This window comes from Siphateles boraxobius, unplaced genomic scaffold (genome assembly GCF_051911475.1).
Source record: "Siphateles boraxobius isolate OS27281-9 unplaced genomic scaffold, OSU_SipBor_1 61, whole genome shotgun sequence".
Lineage (NCBI taxonomy): Eukaryota > Metazoa > Chordata > Actinopteri > Cypriniformes > Leuciscidae > Siphateles > Siphateles boraxobius.
Window position 1 is genome coordinate 2,169,897 of NW_027509188.1, and position 20,104 is coordinate 2,190,000.

Below are 20,104 nucleotides of genomic sequence, written 5' to 3' on the forward strand. Positions count from 1 at the left end.
ATCCAAAGATAAAAGTGAGTCATACAACAAAGAGTTGGAGGGACACAACCTCCAACCGGAATCAAAAACGCTAGTACATATAGGACTATGCCGAATCGATTGACCTCATGCCTGAGAGCCTGATAGGTTACAAGTTACCGGTGCCCTCCTTATGAGAACAAAATCCACGTTCGATCAATGTCGGAAGTTATTACGGATGCTCGATGGTGTTTTAAAAGGAATTTTGAGCAGGACCTCTCTGGAACACAGGCCTCCACCACCAGGAACAAAACATGAGTATTCCATCCACGCGCCACAGCAAACATAAGCTGATGTAAACTTTCACAACACCCGTTGTCTTCTCTGAACACAAAGCAACTGAACAAGCTGTAAACGCTAAAAGGGGCCAAGAAACATCGTGTCATGCGTCCGAAATGACACAGATGTGTTAGTGGACACACGTGTGCTAAATTCGTCCCTGGGTGGGCTCGAACCACCAACCTTTCGGTTAACAGCCGAACGCGCTGTCCGATTGCGCCACAGAGACCTACTGCCAGCCAGTCCATGGGTCAGCTTATAAAAAAAAGCAGACCTGGACTTTTCCGGCAATGGTGGACTCGCTTTCCACGCTGGAAACCGAGACCCCGTTGGGAAGAGAGAGGGCTAATAGATGCGCCCAACGTGGGGCTCTAACCCATGACCCTGAGATTAAGAGTCTCATGCTCTACCGACTGAGCTAGCCGGGCAACTGCGGTGACCTGCTTCGGGCTGGTCGCGGCCATTATCTGTGCCTAAATAGCGCCCGTGAAAGGGAGCCTCACATTTCGCACAGGCTTGGCATAGCCTCTTGCGGGTAAAGTCAGGGTTAAGCCTAGAGGTAGGCTTAGAGTGTACTTTGTTTGTTTGAGCCATATTTGTTGTTGGGGGATACAATTTGACCCAGTAGAGCAGGCCAATAATATGCACAACCCGGAGCTAAAGTTCCGTTTCGGTCTGTCGAGTGAGAGAGCGGTTGCCAAAGGCAACCTTCTCCAAATATCCAAAGGCAAAAGTGAGTCATACAACAAAGAGTTGGAGGGACACAACCTCCAAACGGAAGCAAAAACGCTAGCCCATATAATCCTATGCCGAATCGATTGACCTGATGCCTGAGAGCCTGATAGGTTACAAGTTACCGGTGCCCTCTTTATGAGGACGAAATCCATGTTCGATCAATGTCGGAAGTTATGACGGATGCTCGATGGTGTTTTAAAAGGAGTTTTGAGCAGGACCTCTCTGGAAAAAGGGGCCAAAAAACGTCGTGTCATGCGTCCGAAATGACACGGATGTGTTAGTGGACACACGTGTGCTAAATTCTGCAGCTGTGTTGGTGGTTGCATGGCCGGACGTCAACGAAAAACACCATTCGTCCCTGGGTGGGCTCGAACCACCAACCTTTCGGTTAACAGCCGAACGCGCTGTCCGATTGCGCCACAGAGACCTACGGTGTTTTAAAAGGAGTTTTGAGCAGCACCTCTCTGGAACACAGGCCTCCACCACCCGGAACAAAACATGAGCATTCCATCCACGCGCCACAGCAAACATAAGCTGATGTAAACTTTCACAACACCCGCTGTCTTCTTTGAACACAAAGCAACTGACCAAGCTGTAAACGCTAAAAGGGCCAAGAAACGTCGTTTCATGCGTCCGAAATGACACGGATGTGTTAGTGGACACACGTGTGCTAAATTCTGCAGCTGTGTTGGTGGTTGCATGGCAGGACGACAACGAAAAACACCATTCGTCCCCCCGTTTCGGTCTGTCGAGTGAGAGAGCGGTTACCGAAGGCAAACTTCTCCAAATATCCAAAGATAAAAGTGAGTCATACAACAAAGAGTTGGAGGGACACAACCTCCAACCGGAATCAAAAACGCTAGTCCATATAGGCCTATGCCGAATCGATTGACCTCATGCCTGAGAGCCTGATAGGTTACAAGTTACCGGTGCCCTCCTTATGAGAACAAAATCCACGTTCGATCAATGTCGGAAGTTATTACGGATGCTCGATGGTGTTTTAAAAGGAGTTTTGAGCAGGACCTCTCTGGAACACAGGCCTCCACCACCAGGAACAAAACATGAGTATTCCATCCACGCGCCACAGCAAACATAAGCTGATGTAAACTTTCACAACACCCGTTGTCTTCTCTGAACACAAAGCAACTGACCAAGCTGTAAACGCTAAAAGGGGCCAAGAAACGTCGTGTCATGCGTCCGAAATGACACGGATGTGTTAGTGGACACACGTGTGCTAAATTCTGCAGCTGTGTTGGTGGTTGCATGGCCGGACGTCAAAGAAAAACACCATTCGTCCCTGGGTGGGCTCGAACCACCAACCTTTCGGTTAACAGCCGAACGCGCTGTCCGATTGCGCCAAACAGACCTACGGCCAGCCAGTCCATGGGTCAGCTTATAAAAAAAAGCAGACCTGGACTTTTCCGGCAATGGTGGACTCGCTTTCCACGCTGGAAACCGAGACCCGGTTGGGAAGAGAGAGGGCTAATAGATGCGCCCAACGTGGGGCTCGAACCCATGACCCTGAGATTAAGAGTCTCATGCTCTACCGACTGAGCTAGCCGGGCAACTGCGGTGACCTGCTTCGGGCTGGTCGCGGCCATTATCTGTGCCTAAATAGCGCCCGTGAAAGGGAGCCTCACATTTCGCACAGGCTTGGCATAGCCTCTTGTGGGTAAAGTCAGGGTTAAGCCTAGAGGTAGGCTTAGAGTGTACTTTGTTTGTTTGAGCCATATCTGTTGTTGGGGGATACAATTTGACCCAGTAGAGCAGGCCAATAATATGCACAACCCGGAGCTAAAGTTCCGTTTCGGTCTGTCGAGTGAGAGAGCGGTTGCCAAAGGCAACCTTCTCCAAATATCCAAAGGCAAAAGTGAGTCATAAAACAAAGAGTTGGAGGGACACAACCTCCAAACGGAAGCAAAAACGCTAGCACATATAATCCTATGCCGAATCGATTGACCTGATGCCTGAGAGCCTGATAGGTTACAAGTTACTGGTGCCCTCTTTATGAGAACGAAATCCACGTTCGATCAATGTCGGAAGTTATGACGGATGCTCGATGGTGTTTTAAAAGGAGTTTTGAGCAGGACCTCTCTGAAACACAGGCCTCCACCACCCGGAAAAACCTGAGCATTCCATCCACGCGCCACAGCAAACATAAGCTGATGTAAACTTTCACAACACCCGCTGTCTTCTTTGAACACAAAGCAACTGACCAAGCTGTAAACACTTAAAGGGCCAAGAAACGTCGTTTCATGCGTCCGAAATGACACGGATGTGTTAGTGGACACACGTGTGCTAAATTCTGCAGCTGTGTTGGTGGTTGCATGGCAGGACGACAACGAAAAACACCATTCGTCCCCCCGTTTCGGTCTGTCGAGTGAGAGAGCGGTTACCGAAGGCAAACTTCTCCAAATATCCAAAGATAAAAGTGAGTCATACAACAAAGAGTTGGAGGGACACAACCTCCAACCGGAATCAAAAACGCTAGTACATATAGGCCTATGCCGAATCGATTGACCTCATGCCTGAGAGCCTGATAGGTTACAAGTTACCGGTGCCCTCCTTATGAGAACAAAATCCACGTTCGATCAATGTCGGAAGTTATTACGGATGCTCGATGGTGTTTTAAAAGGAGTTTTGAGCAGGACCTCTCTGGAACACAGGCCTCCACCACCAGGAACAAAACATGAGTATTCCATCCACGCGCCACAGCAAACATAAGCTGATGTAAATTTTCACAACACCCGTTGTCTTCTCTGAACACAAAGCAACTGAACAAGCTGTAAACGCTAAAAGGGGCCAAGAAACGTCGTGTCATGGGTCCGAAATGACACGGATGTGTTAGTGGACACACGTGTGCTAAATTCTGCAGCTGTGTTGGTGGTTGCATGGCCGGACGTCAACGAAAAACATCATTCGTCCCTGGGTGGGCTCGAACCACCAACCTTTCGGTTAACAGCCGAACGCGCTGTCCGATTGCGCCACAGAGACCTACGGCCAGCCAGTCCATGGGTCAGCTTATAAAAAAAAGCAGACCTGGACTTTTCCGGCAATGGTGGACTCTCTTTCCACGCTGGAAACCGAGACCCCGTTGGGAAGAGAGAGGGCTAATAGATGCACCCAACGTGGGGCTCGAACCCACGACCCTGAGATTAAGAGTCTCATGCTCTACCGACTGAGCTAGCCGGGCAACTGCGGTGACCAGCTTCGGGCTTGTCGCGGCCATTATCTGTGCCTAAATTGCGCCCGTGAACGGGAGCCTCACATTTCGCACAGGCTTGGCATAGCCTCTTGTGGGTAAAGTCAGGGTTAAGCCTAGAGGTAGGCTTAGAGTGTACTTTGTTTGTTTGAGCCATATCTGTTGTTGGGGGATACAATTTGACCCAGTAGAGCAGGCCAATAATATGCACAACCCGGAGCTAAAGTTCCGTTTCGGTCTGTCGAGTGAGAGAGCGGTTACCGAAGGCAACCTTCTCCAAATATCCAAAGGCAAAAGTGAGTCATACAACAAAGAGTTGGAGGGACACAACCTCCAAACGGAAGCAAAAACGCTAGCACATATAATCCTATGCCGAATCGATTGACCTGATGCCTGAGAGCCTGATAGGTTACAAGTTACCGGTACCCTCTTTATGAGAACGAAATCCACGTTCGATCAATGTCGGAAGTTATGACGGATGCTCGATGGTGTTTTAAAAGGAGTTTTGAGCAGGACCTCTCTGGAACATAGGCCTCCACCACCCGGAACAAAACATGAGCATTCCATCCACGCGCCACAGCAAACATAAGCTGATGTAAACTTTCACAACACCCGCTGTCTTCTTTGAACACAAAGCAACTGACCAAGCTGTAAACGCTAAAAGGGCCAAGAAACGTCGTTTCATGCGTCCGAAATGACACGGATGTGTTAGTGGACACAAGTGTGCTAAATTCTGCAGCTGTGTTGGTGGTTGCATGGCAGGACGACAACGAAAAACACCATTCGTCCCCCCGTTTCGGTCTGTCGAGTGAGAGAGCGGTTACCGAAGGCAAACTTCTCCAAATATCCAAAGATAAAAGTGAGTCATACAACAAAGAGTTGGAGGGACACAACCTCCAACCGGAATCAAAAACGCTAGTACATATAGGACTATGCCGAATCGATTGACCTCATGCCTGAGAGCCTGATAGGTTACAAGTTACCGGTGCCCTCCTTATGAGAACAAAATCCACGTTCGATCAATGTCGGAAGTTATTACGGATGCTCGATGGTGTTTTAAAAGGAATTTTGAGCAGGACCTCTCTGGAACACAGGCCTCCACCACCAGGAACAAAACATGAGTATTCCATCCACGCGCCACAGCAAACATAAGCTGATGTAAACTTTCACAACACCCGTTTTCTTCTCTGAACACAAAGCAACTGAACAAGCTGTAAACGCTAAAAGGGGCCAAGAAACATCGTGTCATGCGTCCGAAATGACACAGATGTGTTAGTGGACACACGTGTGCTAAATTCGTCCCTGGGTGGGCTCGAACCACCAACCTTTCGGTTAACAGCCGAACGCGCTGTCCGATTGCGCCACAGAGACCTACTGCCAGCCAGTCCATGGGTCAGCTTATAAAAAAAAGCAGACCTGGACTTTTCCGGCAATGGTGGACTCGCTTTCCACGCTGGAAACCGAGACCCCGTTGGGAAGAGAGAGGGCTAATAGATGCGCCCAACGTGGGGCTCTAACCCATGACCCTGAGATTAAGAGTCTCATGCTCTACCGACTGAGCTAGCCGGGCAACTGCGGTGACCTGCTTCGGGCTGGTCGCGGCCATTATCTGTGCCTAAATAGCGCCCGTGAAAGGGAGCCTCACATTTCGCACAGGCTTGGCATAGCCTCTTGCGGGTAAAGTCAGGGTTAAGCCTAGAGGTAGGCTTAGAGTGTACTTTGTTTGTTTGAGCCATATCTGTTGTTGGGGGATACAATTTGACCCAGTAGAGCAGGCCAATAATATGCACAACCCGGAGCTAAAGTTCCGTTTCGGTCTGTCGAGTGAGAGAGCGGTTGCCAAAGGCAACCTTCTCCAAATATCCAAAGGCAAAAGTGAGTCATACAACAAAGAGTTGGAGGGACACAACCTCCAAACGGAAGCAAAAACGCTAGCCCATATAATCCTATGCCGAATCGATTGACCTGATGCCTGAGAGCCTGATAGGTTACAAGTTACCGGTGCCCTCTTTATGAGGACGAAATCCATGTTCGATCAATGTCGGAAGTTATGACGGATGCTCGATGGTGTTTTAAAAGGAGTTTTGAGCAGGACCTCTCTGGAAAAAGGGGCCAAGAAACGTCGTGTCATGCGTCCGAAATGACACGGATGTGTTAGTGGACACACGTGTGCTAAATTCTGCAGCTGTGTTGGTGGTTGCATGGCCGGACGTCAACGAAAAACACCATTCGTCCCTGGGTGGGCTCGAACCACCAACCTTTCGGTTAACAGCCGAACGCGCTGTCCGATTGCGCCACAGAGACCTACGGTGTTTTAAAAGGAGTTTTGAGCAGCACCTCTCTGGAACACAGGCCTCCACCACCCGGAACAAAACATGAGCATTCCATCCACGCGCCACAGCAAACATAAGCTGATGTAAACTTTCACAACACCCGCTGTCTTCTTTGAACACAAAGCAACTGACCAAGCTGTAAACGCTAAAAGGGCCAAGAAACGTCGTTTCATGCGTCCGAAATGACACGGATGTGTTAGTGGACACACGTGTGCTAAATTCTGCAGCTGTGTTGGTGGTTGCATGGCAGGACGACAACGAAAAACACCATTCGTCCCCCCGTTTCGGTCTGTCGAGTGAGAGAGCGGTTACCGAAGGCAAACTTCTCCAAATATCCAAAGATAAAAGTGAGTCATACAACAAAGAGTTGGAGGGACACAACCTCCAACCGGAATCAAAAACGCTAGTCCATATAGGCCTATGCCGAATCGATTGACCTCATGCCTGAGAGCCTGATAGGTTACAAGTTACCGGTGCCCTCCTTATGAGAACAAAATCCACGTTCGATCAATGTCGGAAGTTATTACGGATGCTCGATGGTGTTTTAAAAGGAGTTTTGAGCAGGACCTCTCTGGAACACAGGCCTCCACCACCAGGAACAAAACATGGGTATTCCATCCACGCGCCACAGCAAACATAAGCTGATGTAAACTTTCACAACACCCGTTGTCTTCTCTGAACACAAAGCAACTGACCAAGCTGTAAACGCTAAAAGGGGCCAAGAAACGTCGTGTCATGCGTCCGAAATGACACGGATGTGTTAGTGGACACACGTGTGCTAAATTCTGCAGCTGTGTTGGTGGTTGCATGGCCGGACGTCAAAGAAAAACACCATTCGTCCCTGGGTGGGCTCGAACCACCAACCTTTCGGTTAACAGCCGAACGCGCTGTCCGATTGCGCCAAACAGACCTACGGCCAGCCAGTCCATGGGTCAGCTTATAAAAAAAAGCAGACCTGGACTTTTCCGGCAATGGTGGACTCGCTTTCCACGCTGGAAACCGAGACCCGGTTGGGAAGAGAGAGGGCTAATAGATGCGCCCAACGTGGGGCTCGAACCCATGACCCTGAGATTAAGAGTCTCATGCTCTACCGACTGAGCTAGCCGGGCAACTGCGGTGACCTGCTTCGGGCTGGTCGCGGCCATTATCTGTGCCTAAATAGCGCCCGTGAAAGGGAGCCTCACATTTCGCACAGGCTTGGCATAGCCTCTTGTGGGTAAAGTCAGGGTTAAGCCTAGAGGTAGGCTTAGAGTGTACTTTGTTTGTTTGAGCCATATCTGTTGTTGGGGGATACAATTTGACCCAGTAGAGCAGGCCAATAATATGCACAACCCGGAGCTAAAGTTCCGTTTCGGTCTGTCGAGTGAGAGAGCGGTTGCCAAAGGCAACCTTCTCCAAATATCCAAAGGCAAAAGTGAGTCATAAAACAAAGAGTTGGAGGGACACAACCTCCAAACGGAAGCAAAAACGCTAGCACATATAATCCTATGCCGAATCGATTGACCTGATGCCTGAGAGCCTGATAGGTTACAAGTTACTGGTGCCCTCTTTATGAGAACGAAATCCACGTTCGATCAATGTCGGAAGTTATGACGGATGCTCGATGGTGTTTTAAAAGGAGTTTTGAGCAGGACCTCTCTGAAACACAGGCCTCCACCACCCGGAAAAACCTGAGCATTCCATCCACGCGCCACAGCAAACATAAGCTGATGTAAACTTTCACAACACCCGCTGTCTTCTTTGAACACAAAGCAACTGACCAAGCTGTAAACGCTTAAAGGGCCAAGAAACGTCGTTTCATGCGTCCGAAATGACACGGATGTGTTAGTGGACACACGTGTGCTAAATTCTGCAGCTGTGTTGGTGGTTGCATGGCAGGACGACAACGAAAAACACCATTCGTCCCCCCGTTTCGGTCTGTCGAGTGAGAGAGCGGTTACCGAAGGCAAACTTCTCCAAATATCCAAAGATAAAAGTGAGTCATACAACAAAGAGTTGGAGGGACACAACCTCCAACCGGAATCAAAAACGCTAGTACATATAGGCCTATGCCGAATCGATTGACCTCATGCCTGAGAGCCTGATAGGTTACAAGTTACCGGTGCCCTCCTTATGAGAACAAAATCCACGTTCGATCAATGTCGGAAGTTATTACGGATGCTCGATGGTGTTTTAAAAGGAGTTTTGAGCAGGACCTCTCTGGAACACAGGCCTCCACCACCAGGAACAAAACATGAGTATTCCATCCACGCGCCACAGCAAACATAAGCTGATGTAAACTTTCACAACACCCGTTGTCTTCTCTGAACACAAAGCAACTGAACAAGCTGTAAACGCTAAAAGGGGCCAAGAAACGTCGTGTCATGGGTCCGAAATGACACGGATGTGTTAGTGGACACACGTGTGCTAAATTCTGCAGCTGTGTTGGTGGTTGCATGGCCGGACGTCAACGAAAAACATCATTCGTCCCTGGGTGGGCTCGAACCACCAACCTTTCGGTTAACAGCCGAACGCGCTGTCCGATTGCGCCAAAGCAGGGGAACAATAGTCTGTTAGAGGGGGGGAAGAAAGGGAAGAAGGGGGAAGAGGTAAAAAAGAGGAAAGAAGAGAGAAAAGAAGGAAAAAGGAGAGGAAAAGAAAAGAAAGAGATTTTTATGACTTTGTCCCCCCAATATCAATATTTTTGAAAGTCTACGTTTGTCATAAATTATTGCAAAAACTGTTTTTTTGTATCTTCCTATACATTTATATGGGATTAAAGATGATCACAAGGTTGGCGGTTCGAATCCCACTGCTGCCAGAAATTAAGATCACTGTGTTACGCTGTAGATTATGTTTTATCATTAAAAATCACATAACTGGTTTCCATATTACAGAAATGAGTTCTGTTCTGTCGTTTTACAATATAAATGAATATTGTACTAATGATATTTAAATGATTCTAGATATTTTATTTATAGTAAATTATACTATACTTTTAATTATATTCATTAAACTATAGTTTTAATTATATTTCTGCTTCAGTAATTTTATAAAAACTATTCTAAAAACTAGTCAATTATTTTATTACTGAATTCATCCATTACAATTTTTTTTTCACAAGTGACTGACTTTGGAATGATACTATAGTAAAGGAACACACAAAAAACAAGGAGAGAAGCATTTATGATCAAAAGACTAAACTTTCATTTTATTTTCATCCTTTTTTAAAAAACTATATACAAGGAGAACTATATACAAGGAAAACTATATACAAGGAGAAATAAATTATTTATTTTCTTTTTTTTATATCCTCCAACCACTGCTCCTTTGGCACTGTCTCTACTGAGGGGCAGTATACAATTCCCTTGTACTGACTGTGCCCAGTCTCTGCTGTTCTGAACTGCCCGCATTTCTTGCACGTGTTGTGCTGCACTTTGCGGGTCAGTTTTCGAGCACCTTTCGGGGCTGAGGTCCCCCGCATCCCACTCAAAAATGCAGGCGGACAGGCATCCCATGAAGGTTGGGTAGAGGGGATGGGCATCGGTGTTGCAGCCCACGGCCAGCCTTCTCATAAAGTGCCAGATGTCCAGCTGGATGTGGAGGTCTGGCCATTGCCCAAACCTTGTGTGCAGCTTGCTGGTTGCCCCCTCACTACTCACGCAGCAGCCACAGTCCACATACAGCAGCACTGGGGGTGGAACGGCTGCCAGGCGGTACCGCTCCATGACACCAGCCACCATCCTGTCCAGTCCTGGCCCCTCCTGCACCGACAGGACACTGGTCAGTATCTGGCCGACCTCATTGCCAATAGAGCTCACCCAGAGTGCTGTCCCCCGTCCATGGCCAGCCAGCTTCTTTGTGATCTGGAATTTACCAATGTAACGACACATTCAGAGATCTGAACTTATTGTTTTAAGAGAGAAAAATCTCATTTGAGAATTGAGCCACAGCGATTGAGAAAAAATTCTATTTGGCAGTATTTAAGAACATGTAAGTCTATTACAGAGTCAGATTATTTATTACCTTTTTGTTGGAATCCATCTTTAAGATGGTGCCAAAGGTCGACGTGATGCTGGCCTTGATGTGGTCTATACGGCAGAGGATGTCCCTGCCGTATACGGACAGCACCCAACGACTGGTGGGGATGTCGATGGGCTCTGGAGGCTCCTGGCAGACCACCGGAAAGAGGCTGGGTCGATCCACAAAGTCAGCACACTCCCCAAGATAGTGTGCCAACCGATTCAGCCAGTCTTCCCCATGGTTCTCTTTCAACTGCCTCACCAATCGAGCTGGACTGTTGCCCAGCGTCCGGTCCCGAAGCAGCCTAATGATACGGATGTCACAGGCATACCTGAAAACGCATTGTTGCTGTGATTAGTTACATGTTAATTTAAGGGTCAATTCAGTGGTTTAATTCTTACAATCAACATCTTTTCTACACTGATTCACTCACTTGCGGGTCAGGATCAGCCGGAACATTTTCTGGTGAGGCAGGTCAAGCTGGTCCCGGACAGTCTGACTTGTTGACAGATAGTTAAGAGAACACACAGTGCACCTGAGTGTCTCTGTCACCATCAGGTAGTACCTGTCAATGTCCAGGACCTTCCGAGCCCTCTTGTGAACACCATAGCCCGTCAGGTTCTTGCCACAATCTGGGCAGGACACCCTCACCTTCAACAGGTGGTAGGGCATCCACACCATCAATCGATGGGTGAAGAACCGGTCTGGAGTTGGTGTCTGGTGGTAAATGAGGGCTGGGACAGGGTGCTCATACCACAGCTACAAATCTGGCCGCAGCTTGCCAGAGTGAAATAAGGTGTTGGCAATCCACCTCTGGTCCTGCACAGGGATGGTCTTGCTCATTTCCCCTGGCAACCAGAATGAAGCTGAGGCCCCAGCCGGGGCTGGCATGACTCCTCCAGGCTCCTCCTGTTTGGAAGACAATTTGTTTATTGTATAAATAAAGGCTTCTGTAATATACACCACAGCCTGTCCAATAGTGTTTTTTAATTGCTTTGTTGCAATTCCCACAAGCAATTGGTAAATAAAGACATTCTTTAAATTACTACATTATTAGCTTAATAACTATGTGATTTGTATATTTACATCTCTGTTAACAGGTCACTCTAAATTGTATCCTAGACGCATGCATTTTCTGTAAAGCTGCTTTGAAACTATATACATTTTAAATACATAATACATTATAATTAAAATGTATAATTAATAAATAAATAATAATAAAAATATATATATATATTTACATATACAAATACATGTGAAATTGAATTGAATACTATAAAACTGAATACTTGAATACTTCTCATTTAGGTTAACTAGAATGAAAGCATGAGATCAGGTTTTGAAAGAATGACTAGCTGTATTACATGTGTGATCAGCTTGGAGTTTTGTAAAGAGTTTTAAAAATGCATGCCTTACTTGTGAAACAGTACCAAAGTGAATTTAAAAATAAAATAAATTGCTGCTATACTCACAGAGGATGGAGCAGGGCTGGGGCTCCTCACAGAGGATGGAGCAGGACTGGGGCTCCTCACAGAGGATGGAGAAGGGGTGGTGGTCCTCACAGAGGCCATAGATGGGGCCCTCACAAACGATGGAGAAGGGGTGGTGGTCCTCACGGAGGATGGAGGAGGAGAAGGGCTGGGCGGAGAAGGGCTGGAGGTCCTTGAAGAGGATGGAGCAGGACTGGGGCTCCTCACAGAGGATGGTGAAGGGGTGGTGGTCCTCACAGAGGCCATAGATGGGTCCCTCATAAAGGATGGAGAAGGGGTGGTGGTCCTCACGGAGATGGAGGAGGAGAGGGGCTGGGAGAAGGGCTGGGGGTCCTTGAAGAGGGTGGAGTAGAGGGGCTGGGGGTCCTCCGACCCACTAAATTTGGCTTAAGTGACGACATCTGGGACCCACCAAACCGTGACTTAGTGAACTAAAAAGAGAAACAAAGTTAATTGTATGACAACCACACTTTACATTTTCAACACAAACATTTTTATTCAAATCGAGTGTTTACTTATGTGTGGTGGGTAGGTTTAGGGGTAAGGGTCGGTTTGGTGATAGAAAATATAAATTAACCTGACATAAAGGCAATGGAAGTCTATGCAATGTCCTCACTAATATAGTCAAACAAAAATGTGTGTGTGTGTGTGTGTGTGTGTGTGTGTGCGTGCGTGCGTGCGTGCAAGTGTGCGTGCGTGTAAAAATGTGAATGGCCTGACTGATCAGTCTGCAGGAGTATGCTAGAATTATTTTGATGTTGGTGGGCCATAGATCATAGATATCAAACAAATACAAAATGAATCTAAGTAAACATTAATTACAGATTTAATATTCACCATTGACAAACTGGGAGGGGGCCTCAGGAATGTCCGTGGGGTAGGAGCAGTGTCTGAAGCCTCAGACTGGGGAGCAGCTGTGCCAGGAGCCTCAGACTGGGGAGGTGCAGCAGAAGACTGAGTGGCAGGGGCAGGCTGCGTAAACAACACCAGAAGGGCATAAGATGTAGTGAAACAGCATAACAGTATTTTAACATATATGTAATGCAACATCAAATGTTGCATAGGCTCGGCATAGCCTCTTGCGGGTAAAGTTAGGGTTAAGCCTAGAGGTAGGCTTAGATTGTACTTTGTTTGTTTGAGCCGTATCTGTTGTTGGGGGATACAAATTGACCCAGTAGAGCAGGCCAATAATATGCACAACCCGGAGCTAAAGTTCCGTTTCGGTCTGTCGAGTGAGAGAGTGGTTACCGAAGGCAAACTTCTCCAAATATCCAAAGGCAAAAGTGAGTCATACAACAAAGAGTTGGAGGGACACAACCTCCAACCGGAATCAAAAACGCTAGTACATATAGGCCTATTCCGAATCGATTGACCTCATGCCTGAGAGCCTGATAGGTTACAAGTTACCGGTGCCCTCCTTATGAGAACAAAATCCACGTTCGATCAATGTCGGAAGTTATTACGGATGCTCGATGGTGTTTTAAAAGGAGTTTTGAGCAGGACCTCTCTGGAACACAGGCCTCCACCACCCGGAACAAAACATGAGTATATCATCCACGCGCCACAGCAAACATAAACTGTAAACTTTCACAACACCCGCTGTCTTCTTTGAACACAAAGCAACTGACCAAGCTGTAAACGCTAAAAGGGGCCAAGAAACGTCATGTCGTGCGTCCGGAAGGACACGGATGTGTTAGTGGACACACATGTGCTAAATTCTGCAGCTGTGTTGGTGGTTGCCTGGCCGGACGACAACGAAAAACACCATTCGTCCCTGGGTGGGCTCGAACCCCCAACCTTTCGGTTAACAGCCGAACGCGCTGTCCGATTGCGCCACAGAGACCTACGGCGAGCCAGTCCATGGGTCAGCTTATAAAAAAAAGCAGACCTGGACTTTTCCGGCAATGGCGGACTCGCTTTCCACGCTGGAAACCGAGACCCCGTTGGGAAGAGAGAGGGCTAATAGATGCGCCCAACGTGGGGCTCGAACCCACGACCCTGAGATTAAGAGTCTCATGCTCTACCGACTGAGCTAGCCGGGCAACTGCGGTGAACTGCTTCTGGCTGGTCGCAGTCTTTATCCGTGCCTAAATTGCGCCCGTGAAAGGGAGCCTCACATTTCGCACAGGCTTGGCATAGCCTCTTGCGGTTAAAGTCAGGGTTAAGCCTAAGGGTAGGCTTAGATTATACTTTGTTTGTTTGAGCCATATCTGTTGTTGGGGGATACAAATTGACCCAGTAGAGCAGGCCAATAATATGCACAACCCGGAGTTAAAGTTCCGTTTCGGTCTGTCGAGTGAGAGAGCGGTTACCGAAGGCAAACTTCTCCAACTAGTCCATAAAAATAAAAAGCGTCCATTCGGTCCTTGGGCCGATGGGACACGGACGTGGGTTGGCGGACGAGCGCGCCGACCCCCCGAAATTTTTGGGGGGTCGGCCGACGCCGCGGGCCGACCCTCCCGGGGCGCCCGACCCACGCGGGCGGGGTCGGGGTGCCCCGACCCCCTCAGGGGCCCGACGGGAGTGCCCCGAAGCCCGAGGCCACCCAAAGCAGTTCTGCCTTCGTCCTTGGTGGGGCGCCACACTTGCCCCGTCCCACTAACCCACTATTTGTCCGATTGGCCACTAGAGTGACCAGACCCCCCCCCCCCGTCCCACTAACCCACTATTTGTCCAATAACCCACTATATGGCGCAAACTTCCCGTTGACCAGCCCCGCCCCCACTCCCGGGCCACGCCCCCGTCCCACGAACCCACTATTTGTCCAATAACCCACTATATTTACCAAAAGTCCCGGGACCAACCCCCCCACTCCCGGGCCACGCCCCCATCCCACGAACCCACTATTTGTCCAATAACCCACTATATTGGGCAAACTTCCCGGGACCACCCCCCGCCCACTCCCGGGCCACGCCCCCATCCCACGAACCCACTATTTGTCCAATAACCCACTATATTGGGCAAATGCCCCCACACTCAAGTTTGTTATTTCAAATGTAGGCGCGTGATATGCGCGCTCATAATGGAAGCGACGCGCCCGTTTTTTCCAAGCGCGTCCTCGCCGCATCGAGATAAAAACATCTCAACTTTTCAGAATGCCGCAAGCGCACTGTAGGTCACGTGACAAGAACCAACCAATCATCTTCCACACTGTAAACTGCTGCACTGGTTAGTAAAAAATATTTTTACTAAAAATATTAATGCTCACAACTGATTCCTTGTTAAATCCATCATTGTTTATACAGAATTGTTCTATATTCTATATATAAATGTGTATGTATTTCTGGTGTTTTATGACCACTTCAGTTATAGTCTAACCTCAGACAAATACAGAGCCGTTGCGCAGGAGAGATAAGTTAGTTTCACGGCAGAAGCTCCGTTTACTGATGCTTGGGCCAACTTTTCTTAAAATATAATCAAACTGGTCCTTGTCCACTCTGAAATAGGCTTTGAACCTCCCATTGTCCAGGCGGAGCTCCTAAATCAGCTGGTGAAATTCCCCATGGTTTTTGCGTTTTTGTAGTATCGGTTGCACGGTCTTGCACCCAAACACTGCAGCGTTTTTTTTTTTACTCTTCTTAGTAAATAAATCTTGTAACAGAGTTACAGCAAGGGTTTTTCGGTGGTGGAAATCCATTGCTGAAATTTCCTTGCTGTAACGGAGAGCGCAGCTGATGGTTTCTTAGCAACGACAGACGCCTCCGGAGTGCAACCTCGCGCCTAGCGTTTTCTACGCGTTTTTAGGAGCACCTTAAAGGCCGGTCCGTGAAAATATTGTCTGACATTAAACCGGTCCGTGGCGCAAAAAAGGTTGGGGACCGCTGCAATAACCCACTATTTTTGAAAAGTACTAACCCCGGCCTTCATGCAATAAGCTGCAATCGGACACAATCCCACGGACCCACTATTTGTCCAATAACCCACTATATTGGGCAAACTTCCCGCTGTCCACAAAGCCACTATTTGTCCAAAAACCCACTATTTTTGAAAAGTACTAACCCCGGCCATAATGCTTTAAGTGGCAATCGGACACAATCCCACCTGCCATCGATTGAATGAGGATATTCAGACAGTTTCTTTGATAGACATTTGAATTAAAGTTGCTGTCATGATGAAAACCATTTTACTGCACTCTGCAGGCCACCCAGAGTCCATAGCACCCAGTGCCATCCCATAATTCCACTGTCCACAAAGCCACTATTTGTCCAATAACCCACTATTTTTGAAAAGTACTAACCCCGGCCTTCATGCAATAAGTGGCAATCGGACACAATCCCACCTGCCATCGATTGAATGGGGATATTCAGACAGTTTCTTTGATAGACATTTGAATTAAAGGTCCTGTCATGATGGTAACTATTTGACTGCACTCAGCAGGCCACCCAGAGTCCATAGCACCCTGTACCATCCCATAATTCCACTGTCCACAAAGCCACTATTTGTCCAATAACCCACTATTTTTGACAAGTACTAACTCCGGCCTTCATGCAATAAGCTGCAAACGGACACAATCCCACCTGCCATCGATTGAATGGGGATATTCAGACAGTTTCTTTGATAGACATTTGAATTAAAGGTCCTGTCATGATGGTAACTATTTGACTGCACTCAGCAGGCCACCCAGAGTCCATAGCACCCAGTGCCATCCCATAATTCCACTGTCCACGAAGCCACTATTTGTCCAATAACCCACTATTTTTGAAAAGTACTAACCCCGGCCTTCATGCAATAAGTGGCAATCGGACACAATCCCACCTGCCATCGATTGAATGGGGATATTCAGACAGTTTCTTTGATAGACATATACCTTCAAAGGTCCTGTCATGATGGTAACTATTTGACTGCACTCAGAAGGCCACCCAGAGTCCATAGCACCCTGTACCATCCCATAATTCCACTGTCCACGAAGCCACTATTTGTCCAATAACCCACTATTTTTGAAAAGTACTAACCCCGGCCTTCATGCATTAAGCTGCAATCGGACACAATCCCACCTGCCATCGATTGAATGGGGATATTCAGACAGTTTCTTTGATAGACATTTGAATTAAAGGTCCTGTCATGATGGTAACTATTTGACTGCACTCAGCAGGCCACCCAGAGTCCATAGCACCCAGTGCCATCCCATAATTCCACTGTCCAAGAAGCCACTATTTGTCCAATAACCCACTATTTTTGAAAAGTACTAACCCCGGCCTTCATGCAATAAGCTGCAAACGGACACAATCCCACCTGCCATCGATTGAATGGGGATATTCAGACAGTTTCTTTGATAGACATTTGAATTAAAGTTGCTGTCATGATGAAAACCATTTTACTGCACTCTGCAGGCCACCCAGAGTCCATAGCACCCAGTACCATCCCATAATTCCACTGTCCACAAAGCCACTATTTGTCCAATAACCCACTATTTTTGAAAAGTACTAACCCCGGCCTTCATGCAATAAGCTGCAATCGGACACAATCCCACCTGCCATCGATTGAATGGGGATATTCAGACAGTTTCTATGATAGACATTTGAATTAAAGGTCCTGTCATGATGGTAACTATTTGACTGCACTCTGCAGGCCACCCAGAGTCCATAGCACCCAGTGCCATCCCATAATTCCACTGTCCACGAAGCCACTATTTGTCCAATAACCCACTATTTTTGAAAAGTACTAACCCCGGCCTTCATGCAATAAGTGGCAATCGGACACAATCCCACCTGCCATCGATTGAATGGGGATATTCAGACAGTTTCTTTGATAGACATTTGAATTAAAGGTCCTGTCATGATGGTAACTATTTGACTGCACTCAGCAGGCCACCCAGAGTCCATAGCACCCTGTACCATCCCATAATTCCACTGTCCACAAAGCCACTATTTGTCCAATAACCCACTATTTTTGAAAAGTACTAACCCTGGCCTTCATGCAATAATCTGCAATTGGACACAATCCCACCTGCCATCGATTGAATGGGGATTGGGACAGTTTCTCTGATAGACATTTAAATTAAAGTTGCTGTCATGATGAAAACCATTTTACTGCACTCAGGGGCCTCCCCTGAGTCCATAGCACCAAGTCCCATCCCATAATTCCACTGACCACGAACCCACTATTTTTTACAATGGAACAAATGCTACGTGGGATCTGACAGTTTCTGTGATAGGCAATTTTTTAAAAGTTTTTTTCTTGATAAAAACTATTTTACTGCACCCAGGGGGCCCCCCAGAGTCCGTAGCACCAAGTCCCATCCCAGAATTCCACTGTCCACAAACCCACTATTTTTTATAATGTAATAAATGCTACGTGGGATGTCCATAGCTCTAGCCAGGAAGGGTCTAGAGCCTCCATTTTTGCACTCAGGTCTAAGTCTCATCACCCTCTATCAGAATACAGAGTTTCAAGAAGATTGGAGAAACTCAAAATCTCGACGGAAAAAAAAGTTTCTCCGATCTTCTCGAAACTCTGGATTCTGATAGAGGGTGAAGAGACTTAGACCTGAGTGCAAAAATGGAGGCTCTGGACCCTTCCTGACCAGAGCTATGGACATCCCACGTAGCATTTATTACATTATAAAAAATAGTGGGTTCGTGGACGGTGGAATTTTGGGATGGGACTTGGTGCTACGGACTCAGGGGAGGCCCCTGAGTGCAGTAAAATAGTTTTTATCATGATTTGGAACTTTCATTAAAATGTGTTTCACAGAAAATGTTTCCCATCCCACGTAGCATTTATCACAGTACCAAAACGTGGTTTCGAGGACACTCGTTTTAATGCAAACTAAACACTGAAATGACTTGAAAATTAGTGAGATGTGTTCATTGGGGTGTGCTTAGTACAGTAGAGGTGGTTGGGGCTGAAAAATAAGTTTTTAATCATCTGAAAGTCCCGTTGGAGACATGGCTGACAGCCATATAACCACTGAACGTATGGGATTGTTTGTTTTTCACGAATATCTCAATAACCACAGTATAGTGGGTTATTGGACAAATAGTGGGTTCGTGGAATGGGGGGGGGGGGGGGGGGGTCATGGGGCAATATGCTCTCTGTCGCCCACTAGAGGTGTCCGAAAACCACCTATTCCGTGGCAAGTAGGTAAGAAACCGTGAATAGGGGGGTTAGTAATAAAGGCCCACTTCTCTACAAGTCTGTGGGCAATTGTCATCCAAATTCACCCTACGATCCCTCCGACCCATAGTGCGCCCAATGGCAGCTTATTTGTATGGGCGTTTTTCCACGAACCCACGGTTTGGACTAACTTCCGACATTGATCGAACGTGGATTTTGTTCTCATAAGGAGGGCACCGGTAACTTGTAACCTATCAGGCTCTCAGGCATGAGGTCAATCGATTCGGCATAGTCCTATATGTACTAGCGTTTTTGATTCCGGTTGGAGGTTGTGTCCCTCCAACTCTTTGTTGTATGACTCACTTTTATCTTTGGATATTTGGAGAAGTTTGCCTTCGGTAACCGCTCTCTCACTCGACAGACCGAAACGGGGGGACGAATGGTGTTTTTCGTTGTCGTCCTGCCATGCAACCACAAACACAGCTGCAGAATTTAGCACACGTGTGTCCACTAACACATCCGTGTCATTTCGGACGCATGACACGATGTTTCTTGGCCCCTTTTAGCGTTTACAGCTTGGTCAGTTGCTTTGTGTCCAGAGAAGACAGCGGGTGTTGTGAAAGTTTACATCAGCTTATGTTTGCTGTGGCGCGTGGATGGAATACTCATGTTTTGTTCCTGGTGGTGGAGGCCTGTGTTCCAGAGTCGTCCTGCTCAAAACTCCTTTTAAAACACCATCGAGCATCCGTCATAACTTCCGACATTGATCGAACGTGGATTTCGTTCTCATAAAGAGGGCACCGGTAACTTGTAACCTATCAGGCTCTCAGGCATCAGGTCAATCGATTCGGCATAGGATTATATGTGCTAGCGTTTTTGCTTCCGTTTGGAGGTTGTGTCCCTCCAACTCTTTGTTGTATGACTCACTTTTGCCTTTGGATATTTGGAGAAGGTTGCCTTCGGTAACCGCTCTCTCACTCGACAGACCG

The 20,104-nt window shown here is 47.4% G+C and overlaps 1 protein-coding gene and 15 non-coding genes across 16 annotated transcripts in view; all 16 read right to left on the reverse strand.

Moving 5' to 3' along the window:
• Nucleotides 1–12,327, reverse strand: part of LOC143718466 (uncharacterized) — a 63,897-nt gene extending 51,570 nt beyond the window's left edge. Inside the window, exons 1-4 of the mRNA XM_077209526.1 lie at nt 12,072–12,327; nt 11,003–11,478; nt 10,573–10,900; nt 9,925–10,412 (exon numbers count right to left, since the gene is read on the reverse strand). Coding sequence (XP_077065641.1) covers nt 9,925–10,412; nt 10,573–10,900; nt 11,003–11,250 — 1,064 coding nt within the window. The 5' untranslated portion in view covers nt 11,251–11,478; nt 12,072–12,327. The remainder of the gene's footprint in view (nt 1–9,924; nt 10,413–10,572; nt 10,901–11,002; nt 11,479–12,071) is intronic.
• trnan-guu (transfer RNA asparagine (anticodon GUU)) lies at nt 453–526 on the reverse strand. Its single transcript has one exon. It is a non-coding gene; the product is annotated as a tRNA-Asn (tRNA).
• trnak-cuu (transfer RNA lysine (anticodon CUU)) lies at nt 653–725 on the reverse strand. Its single transcript has one exon. It is a non-coding gene; the product is annotated as a tRNA-Lys (tRNA).
• On the reverse strand, nt 1,386–1,459 carry trnan-guu (transfer RNA asparagine (anticodon GUU)). The gene has a single exon. It is a non-coding gene; the product is annotated as a tRNA-Asn (tRNA).
• trnan-guu (transfer RNA asparagine (anticodon GUU)) lies at nt 2,325–2,398 on the reverse strand. The gene has a single exon. It is a non-coding gene; the product is annotated as a tRNA-Asn (tRNA).
• trnak-cuu (transfer RNA lysine (anticodon CUU)) lies at nt 2,525–2,597 on the reverse strand. The gene has a single exon. It is a non-coding gene; the product is annotated as a tRNA-Lys (tRNA).
• Nucleotides 3,953–4,026, reverse strand: trnan-guu (transfer RNA asparagine (anticodon GUU)). The gene has a single exon. It is a non-coding gene; the product is annotated as a tRNA-Asn (tRNA).
• On the reverse strand, nt 4,153–4,225 carry trnak-cuu (transfer RNA lysine (anticodon CUU)). Its single transcript has one exon. It is a non-coding gene; the product is annotated as a tRNA-Lys (tRNA).
• Nucleotides 5,532–5,605, reverse strand: trnan-guu (transfer RNA asparagine (anticodon GUU)). Its single transcript has one exon. It is a non-coding gene; the product is annotated as a tRNA-Asn (tRNA).
• Nucleotides 5,732–5,804, reverse strand: trnak-cuu (transfer RNA lysine (anticodon CUU)). Its single transcript has one exon. It is a non-coding gene; the product is annotated as a tRNA-Lys (tRNA).
• Nucleotides 6,465–6,538, reverse strand: trnan-guu (transfer RNA asparagine (anticodon GUU)). The gene has a single exon. It is a non-coding gene; the product is annotated as a tRNA-Asn (tRNA).
• trnan-guu (transfer RNA asparagine (anticodon GUU)) lies at nt 7,404–7,477 on the reverse strand. The gene has a single exon. It is a non-coding gene; the product is annotated as a tRNA-Asn (tRNA).
• Nucleotides 7,604–7,676, reverse strand: trnak-cuu (transfer RNA lysine (anticodon CUU)). The gene has a single exon. It is a non-coding gene; the product is annotated as a tRNA-Lys (tRNA).
• On the reverse strand, nt 9,030–9,108 carry trnan-guu (transfer RNA asparagine (anticodon GUU)). The gene has a single exon. It is a non-coding gene; the product is annotated as a tRNA-Asn (tRNA).
• Nucleotides 12,328–13,828: 1,501 nt separating the features above from the next.
• On the reverse strand, nt 13,829–13,902 carry trnan-guu (transfer RNA asparagine (anticodon GUU)). The gene has a single exon. It is a non-coding gene; the product is annotated as a tRNA-Asn (tRNA).
• Nucleotides 13,903–14,028: 126 nt separating this feature from the next.
• On the reverse strand, nt 14,029–14,101 carry trnak-cuu (transfer RNA lysine (anticodon CUU)). The gene has a single exon. It is a non-coding gene; the product is annotated as a tRNA-Lys (tRNA).
• Between the last annotated feature and the right edge of the window lie 6,003 nt (nt 14,102–20,104).